The 8,958-nt window shown below is 46.4% G+C and overlaps 1 protein-coding gene across 1 annotated transcript in view; it reads right to left on the reverse strand.

Moving 5' to 3' along the window:
- Positions 1–5,450, reverse strand: part of LOC141096775 (beta-alanine-activating enzyme-like) — a 41,138-nt gene extending 35,688 nt beyond the window's left edge. The window contains exons 1-3 of the mRNA XM_073583580.1: positions 4,794–5,450; positions 2,274–2,437; positions 1,221–1,346 (exon numbers count right to left, since the gene is read on the reverse strand). Of these exons, the coding sequence (XP_073439681.1) occupies positions 1,221–1,346; positions 2,274–2,437; positions 4,794–5,418 (915 nt within the window). The 5' untranslated portion in view covers positions 5,419–5,450. The remainder of the gene's footprint in view (positions 1–1,220; positions 1,347–2,273; positions 2,438–4,793) is intronic.
- Positions 5,451–8,958: the final 3,508 nt, after the last annotated feature.

An 8,958-nucleotide genomic window follows, 5' to 3' on the forward strand; every position in this document is an offset into this window, starting at 1 on the left:
AGAGGGAGTCGGCTGTCTTAAATCCAGTCAGAGACTCCAGATGTCCAGTCGTCGTCCTCATTATCAGGTGGCAGGTCTCTGTTAATTAGATCAGCTTCATTACCTCCTGCAACCACCAGAGGGAGCCTGGAAAGAGAACTCATGACTCCTCTGTCAATAAAACCAGCACCACCACCCTCACCAGCAACCAGAGGTAGACCAGAAAGTGAATTCACAACACTCACCCATCCTCCCTTCAATTCGGTGCAGTATTCCTGTCTCCTTTGCAGAAAAGCACCCCCAAAGTATGATGTTTGTCCCATCATGCTTCACAGTTGGGATGGAGTTCTTGGAGTTGTACGCATTCTTCATCTTCCTCAAAACACGGCATGAGGAGTTAATACCAAAAAGTTTTATTTTGGTCTCTTTTGACCACATAACCTTCTCCCATGCCTTCTCTGGATCATTCAGATAGTCAATGGTGAACTTCAAACAGACCTGGCCATGTGCTGGCATGAGCAAGGGGGACCTTGCGTGCCCTGCAGGATTTAATCCATGACAGCATAATATCTTAGTAACGGTAAACTTTGAGACTGTGGTCTCTCTTTTCAAGTCGTTGACCAGGTCCTTGTGTGTAGTTCGGGGCTGATTCCTGGCCTTTATCAGAATCATTCTTACCCCACAAGGCGAGATCTTGTATGGAGCCCCAGACTGAGGAAAATTGACAGTCATCTTGTGTATCTTCAATTATGTAATAATTGTGTCAACAGTTGTTGCCCTCTCACCAAGCTGCTATTGTCCCATAGCCCATCCCAGCTTTGTGCAAGTCTACAAAGAGACAGCTCTTTGGTCTTGGCCACAGCAGGCTTCTTAAAGAAAAACTAACAGGTCTGAGAGACCCAGAATTCTTGCTGGTTGTAGGTGATCAAATACTTATTTCATGCAATAAAATGCAATTTAATTATTAAAAAATCATTCTATGTGATTTTCTGATTTTTAGATTCGGTCTCTTACAGATCTCTCCATTCTCTGCAGGTGGGAAAACTTGCAAAATCGGCAGAGTTTCAAATACTTATTTTCCCCACTGTATCTGGGCGCTCTCATTCTAGTTGGCCACAACTAAGATTACTTTTATAACTGGGTTTGAACAAAATTAAACACAATTTTCCAGGTAAGGGAATTTGTCTACCCACACCTACCAGAAAACCAGAAGAAAATGTTAGATACAATCATGTACTCACTGCGTTAAGTGCCAGCAGTCGTCCTCCGAGTGTTGCTACGTATAAGTGATGTGGCTTGGTACTCAGACAAGGAGAAGAAAACACGGCTCCCCCCTCACAATGAACTTTCCAGGCACACTGCTTTACCTGCAATAAAACAACTCATAGTCATCACTTTCAGGAGTTTTCTCATCATTGATCTTCCAGATTCCACCGCTGCTCTGCCTCCTGCTTGTTCCAGAAGATTTACGGTTCGGACCGGCAGTATAGTTGAGCCACTGGTCTGAGCTACATACTCTCCATGCTTCAAGGAGGGCACAGTTGCCTCTGAAGCATCGGAGGAGTGAAGGGGGCACTTAAGCTGGGGAGATCCAGGGGTCAGGGCAGGTTGAGAGCTCCACTTACAAGGCTTATAGCAAAGATCTTGCAAGCGCTGTGCTCCTTTCCTTGGAGTCTGTCCACTGATGATAGAATGCAGTAGTGGCCAGAATCCCAGGCACTGAGCCACAAACAAAAAAAGGACATTTTTTTTAAGCGTATTAATTTTTAATAACTAATAAAGTACAAAGTAGTATTGATAATATTTACACATACTGACAAAATTGTTGGCACCCTTCTGTTAAAGCAAGAAAAACCCACATATTGATATTCAGAAAACTGAAAATTAAATTTGGCAGCAGCAAGTTATTTCACTGACATTTGTGGGGTTTTCTTAAACCCAAAACAAAGCAGCCCTGTTTCAACGCAACCGGGCTAACCACTGAGCCATCATGTTTCAACGCAACCGGGCTAACCACTGAGCTAGCATGCTGCAAAGCGGCAGGGCTAACCACTGAGCCAGCATGCTGCAAAACAACAGGGCTAACCACCGAGCCACCATGCCGCCCTATCTAGAGTTCACTGCTATCCTGCGAGTCACCGTGGTGCAAAACAACAGTGCTATCCACTGTATACAACACATACGAATAAAAACCAGTAAATCTACAGATCCCTTACAGGACAGCTCTTGTGTCATCATGACAATAATTAAACTTAAATAAAACTATTTCAGAAGAACTATTCATCAATCCCTACCTCAACGTCCAGGGCATACAAGTACTGATCATGGGACCCGATAAATGCCAGCCCGGACGTGGGATCTACGGCAGGGGAGCTCTTCACAGCATTGCCGGTGGTAAAGATCCAGTGCATGTCCCCAGTTCTCCTCCTCAGCACATAGAAACGGCCGTCATAGCAGCCTGCAAAGAGACCACAGCTACTTACTAATAACCAACACTTCATCTCTTCCTTAAAAATAAAAACGCGTAATATTATCATGAAAAGACCAGTAGGAAAAAAACTGTACATTTTAGGTGCGGTCCCCTACTCAAAGTATCAGCAGCCATTATTTCCTATATAGTCACAGCTGGGAATATTAGTCTATGTGCAGACAGAGACCTCTGCGTATCAAGACCGGCAGTAGTTGGTCAGTCAGGCGCTCCGGATTCATTAAGAGGCGGCTTGTCTAATTCATGATGAGCTGTAGCGTAAATTATGTCAGAAATCCTACTCCAGTCCCTGACTGTAAGACCTCCGGCATATCACATGGAGGTACACGCCATTTGTCAAACACTCTTGATTACTGTAATTAAGAAGCATGCGGCTCCGTTCACCATGGCAGAAGTCTTACTCCTGTCAGGAACCTGTCATGAATTAGACAAGCCGTGGAGTCACATCCTCATCCAACTCCAGCTCCGCTGGGAGCAGCCAGTGTGAAAAAGTCAAAACTTGCAATTTTTTTCCACGAGTTGTTGCAGATTTTCAAAGCAATTTCTTGTGAAATTGCTTTATAAACTGGCCATTTTTTAAGATTTTCATAAATTGTGGGGTTTTTTTGCAGCCTTCTGATTGAACAGTGCCTTGCTTGAAGAAGATTACATCAGGATTTGCTTCAAAGAAGGGATATGCACTTTCTTTGTCTCTACCAGGAGTTTGTGTTTCTGAAGACCTATAGTGGAAAACGCCAAGTGTTTTAGAGGACTATTGTGACTTTTTTTTTTTTTTTTTTTTAAGCGGATCTGCCCTAAAAATATATATATTATTTTAAAATAGCTGTTGTTTCAATTCAAACGCGAATAAGACTTAACTGCTCTGGGAATATAAAAGCACCTCCCAAGCCTCTGCCTCATTAGCTCTATTCCCCACATAGCCCCACCTCCTTCCTCTGATTGACTGACAGCCCACGAGCTTGACTACAGAGCTATATGAGCGGTAAGTCAGCAGAGGAAGGTGGGCCTGGGTGGGAAATACATAACAGGGAGGCAGGACCTTGGGAAGTGCTTTCATACTCCCAGGGCACTTAAGCCTCATTTACAAATAAATTAAAACAATGATTTTGCAGCCAGGGAGCAACAGATTTCATCAGTGAATGAAACTAAATTTTCAGAAAGAAACATGACCATATGAACAGTTTGGGGGAGGGGTTATTACACAGAGATACTCCCTTCAAAGGGGTATTCACATCTCACACATTAACGATATGTCCACAGGTTAGGACATGAATGTGTAATAGATGTGGAGCTCACCATCAGGACCTTCTCCTGTCTTTCTTGAGTAGGTGGCCCGTGACATGCTTCAACTGAATGGGAACCAGACCACCTGATAGCACCCCTCAATAGGGGAAGGTCCTGAAGATAGGAGAAGGTCCTTGTGGTGAAGCATCTATTACACTCACGGCATATCCTATGGAGAAGTGATTAATGTATAAGATGGGAATGCCCCTTTAAAGATGGACATGACAGAAAAAACATACAACGTTATGGCTTCATTGGGGGCACATCAGAGTCTTGATTTTTGGAGTTCAGACAGAACCCACAATGGAGGCATGAATGTGTGGCTAAAACGTGATGTGAACATACCTTTAGTTTATTTCCCATCAAAACAAGAGGACAACCAATGTGGATTTTACTAAATATCACTCCTCTTTCCTAGAATGTCAAATGGAAACAAGAGATATTTCTGTATAACTGAAGGAATATGGAGGCGTATCACCAGGGGGAGCTGGACTACAACCCCTAAGGGAGTGTCTAATGGTTCCCATTTTGGCTGCTCCATGACTTCCTTAGAAACAGATAGCCCTTTTTATTGTATCACATTAAGACCACCTGTGTCCATATCGCCTATTAATCCATACAGAAGTGGGTCCTCAGCACTGGACCCCTTTAAAAGCCAGTCCAAAATCTAAAGACAAATGGCCGCCATGTAACCTTTACTGTGCTCTTTTTGGCCATCATGGGAAAACAGACTTTCCTTCTAGACAGTGTAATATATATTCCTCTATTAGCCCATGTTCTGTGTTGGATGAGGGCAATACTCATTGTGAGTGCTTCTGCCCCTTAGCTTTAGCGACTAGCAGGGGTCTCAGCAACCAATCCTCCACCGATCACGACTTCTGACAAGTGAAAAGTTTTCTGAAGCTGCAGATGCCCTTTAAATTCTATACAATTAAATAAATGGCTTTATACACTACAGACATTCAATTCCAGAGCTGTGAATATAATAAAGTACCCTGCCGGTGTTGACTAATCTTAATGGCAAGCTTCATCCTATTCTCACCTACAAGGATAAAATTTCCACATTTAGACACAGCGGCCGAAGATTCAATACGATCTCCAAGGATTCTCTCCCACACAATTGCCCCAGTGTCCAGCTGAAGAGCTTGCAGTCTATGTGAATGGGAGCCAATGTACACAGTCCTTGCCGAGTCTTTGTCAGATGATACAACAAGGAGAGGTGATGCGTCTACACATTTACCCGTGTCTGATGCCCATCTTTCCTGTAGGGTCATTAGCTTCTCAGAAGATGGAGTTTGCTTTGTCCGTTTAGACCCTTGTAAATTCCACACCGGATCTGTACTTAACCCATGTGTTACTTTACACTGCTGATTGACTACTCCAGAGCCATCATTTATGAACAGCCTGTTGCCTTGGCTCAAGGATACAAAAGAAGCAGCATCCATCTGTGATCTCGGAGCTTCAGATCTTCGCTTTGTTGGGTGCTTCTCGCTCATATCTAAACTGTGATGTTCATGCCTTTCTATGTCTGTTACACTGGTGTAATCCTGTAATTTTTCCAGAACAGGAGAGGTACATTTAAGAAGGCATCTGTGAATGTCCAGGAACGTATCACTGAGGACAACTTCTAAAAGTCCCGGCACAGATCCACCAACCAAATTCTCCATTTCTTCATGGAACCGGATTGCCTTTAAAGAGTCACCACTAGAGTTGAGCGAAACGGGTCGAACAATTTCAAAAGTCGCCGACTTTTGGCAAAGTCGGGTTTCATGAAACGAAACACGACCCTAGGATGAGGTCGGCCACGAGGTCGGCGAGTTACGCGCCAAAGTCGCGTTTCAAAAGTTTGTTTAGCGCTCTTTTTCAGCCAATCAGGATCCACGAACACTGTGGGCAATGTGATGACATAGGCAGGGGTCACCACCATCTTTCAGAAGGGCATGCAAGTGATTGGCTTGCTTTGGTGGGCGTCACAGGGGTTATAAAAGGGCGTGCACGCCGACCGCCATCTTACTTCTGCCGATCTTAGCATAGGGAGAGGTTGCTGATTCTGTAGGGAGAGCGTTAGGCAGGGAAGAAGACAAAAAAACTGCTTCTGCTGCTAGCGATTTTGCCTGTACAACACACCAGTCACTGTGTGTGCAGTGCAAGGGGAGGCTATATTGTGGTGGATCAGCGGTGTTGGTTGTTAGGCTGCCTTCTAAGGCTTCCTGACAGCTGCATTGCTATTTCCCCACTGCTCTGCAAACTGCTTTTTTAAAAGCAATCCCAATTTTTTTTTTGTCCTGCTAAGGTACTGAGCGTGCATTTATTCACACCATACAGCAGTGTACGCTCCTCACACAGTACCGTGTAACGGCTGTTATCACAGCCACAGTGAAGCTATCTGTGTGTCACTGTGGAAGGATAAGTGGAGGACTTGTTCCGTTCTTACAGACCTACACTCTAGGGAGATTCCTATTCTGCCCAATTCTACAATTCACTTTTTTCACACCTGTGCCATCGAGCCTGTGACATAGCGCTGTGATATTCAGTGGGCCTCACACAATCCAAGTGTCCAGTGTCCACAAGTGTCTGCAGAAATTCAAAATCTCCCTTATCCTGTAGTCACTTTTTTCACACCTGTGCCATCGAGCCTGTGACATAGCGCTGTGATATTCAGTGGGCCTCACACAATCCAAAAGTGTCCAGTGTCCACAAGTGTCTGCAGAAATTCAAAATCTCCCTTATCCTGTAGTCACTTTTTTCACACCTGTGCCATCGAGCCTGTGACATAGCGCTGTGATATTCAGTGGGCCTCACACAATCCAAAAGTGTCCAGTGTCCACAAGTGTCTGCAGAAATTCAAAATCTCCCTTATCCTGTAGTCACTTTTTTCACACCTGTGCCATTGAGCCTGTGACATAGCGCTGTGATATTCAGTGGGCCTCACACAATCCAAGTGTCCAGTGTCCACAAGTGTCTGCAGAAAATCTAAATCTCCCCTGTCCTATAGACACCTTGTACCTTGTTTTACATTACTATATAGTTTGTTGGATTTTGTCTACATTTCTACCAAAAATGAGGAAGGCTGGTGGAAGAGGCCGTGGAATTGGGCGGGGGTTGGCAGCTGGTAATGATGGTGTTGGTGGTGGATCTGATGGAAGTGGCAAAAGCAAAATAGGACCGAATGCAGGAGGTGTTGAGCCTGCGTCATCGTCTGGCTCCATAAGGCTTCGAAGGCTTAGTTTTCTAGGAGTTGGCAAACCGCTTTTAACGCCAGAGCATCAGGAAAAAGTTTTGTCTTACATTGCTGACTCAGCCTCCAGCTCTATCGCCTCCTCTTCTGAAGTTGTAAAAAGTAAAAGCACTGAGTCATCATTGGAGGCTCATGTTCATGAACCACACCTTTCCTTGTGTCCTTCACCCCAACCAAGATTGAAGGATGACGCAGGCCATACTACTGATTACTCCATGGAGCTGTTTTCACATACCATGCCTGGATTATCAAGTGAAATGGTGAATTACCCAGGCCAAGATGAATCTGACATGGAGTGCACTGATGCACAGCCGCTGATAGATGATTCTGCTGGTACATTCACTCAGAGCACTACATTGTCCTCGCAGTGTACAGAGCCAGATTCTGACCCTGATGAGACTCAGGTGCCCCTTCCCGCACACTATACCACCATACACGGTGACACAGAGGAAGGTGCACATGACATTGAAGAGGAGGTGATGGATGACCCAGTTGTTGACCCAGATTGGCATCCATTGGGGGAGAGGGTGCTGCTTCCAATAGCTCAGATGAGGAGCATCCACAGCAGACATCAACATCGCAACAGCTGTTATCTGGCAGGCCCGGAGCACTCCAAAGACAGGTTCCAAAAATCAAAAGAGTTGCTGGACAGCTTGTCCAGAGGGTCAAAACATCACAGCGTGCTAGGCCGCAAAATGTCTGCCAAAGTAGGAAGAGTGCAGTGTGGCACTTTTTTGAACAAAATCCTCATGATCAGGCCAAGGTTATCTGTAAGGGTGGTTTCACATTAGCGCTTTTTAAGCGCACGCACGGCCGGGGGTAGCTCTGCCCCCGAGCCGGCTCTCTGCCCGGCGTGCCCGCCCCTTGCTTGTAGCGCCGCCTCCTAGCGCACAGCGGCGCCTGCGATCGGCGCACCCTATCTTTAGCATAGGGTGCGCAGATCGTGCGCAGGCCGTGCGCTAGTTGCGCTTTGACCTGCGCTGCGCACTTTTGACGGTGCGCCGTGCGCGCCAAAATCAAACTTTTCGGATTTTGGCGCGCACGGCGCACCGTCAAAAGTGCGCAGCGCAGGTCAAAGCGCAACTAGCGCACGGCCTGCGCACGATCTGCGCACCCTGTGCTAAAGATAGGGTGCGCCGATCGCAGGCGCCGCTGTGCGCTAGGAGGCGGCGCTACAAGCAAGGGGCGGGCACGCCGGGCAGAGAGCCGACTCGGGGGCGGAGCTACCCCGGCCGTGCGTGCGCTTAAAAAGCGCTAATGCGAAACCACCCTTAGAAGTGCGCAAAGACCTTTAGCCGAGGGAAAAATCTGAAAAATTTGAATACCAGTTGCATGCTTAGACATTTAACCAGCATGCACTTGCAAGCATGGACACAACACCAAACCTCAAGTGCCACATGTGCAACTGATCACAAAGAAGGTAGTCAGCAACGCTACATTGTTTCCCCCACTGTAAGCCCACCGGTTAGCACAGCAGCAAATGTTGAGGTGTCGTTGCAAGGCCACAGCAGTCAGGGAATCCCACTGTTATATCAACGAAATACTGAATCTAGGCCATCAGAAAGAACACCAACTCAATCACCATCATCAACCCTCTCTCAGTCCGCCCTGTCCACCGCTACTTCCACCATATGCAGCTCTCAAGTCCAGCTCACCCTCCCAGACACTATGAGTAGGTCAAGAAAGTACTCAGTCTCTCATCCGCGTACACTGGGTTTGAACGCCCACATTGCCAAACTAATCTCGTTTGAGATGATGCCCTATCGGTTGGTGGAAAGCGCAGCTTTCCGCGAACTCATGGCCTATGCAGTACCACGCTATGACCTACCCAGTCGCCACTTCTTCTCTCGCAAAGCCATCCCAGCCCTCCAACATCATGTGAAAGACCGCATTGTCCATGCACTCAAGCAGTCAGTGAGTGGAAAGGTGCACCTCACAACTGATGCATGGTCCAGTCGGCATGGCCAGG

This window comes from Dendrobates tinctorius, unplaced genomic scaffold (genome assembly GCF_039654945.1).
Source record: "Dendrobates tinctorius isolate UK_male_01 unplaced genomic scaffold, ASM3965494v1 ptg000079l, whole genome shotgun sequence".
Lineage (NCBI taxonomy): Eukaryota > Metazoa > Chordata > Amphibia > Anura > Dendrobatidae > Dendrobates > Dendrobates tinctorius.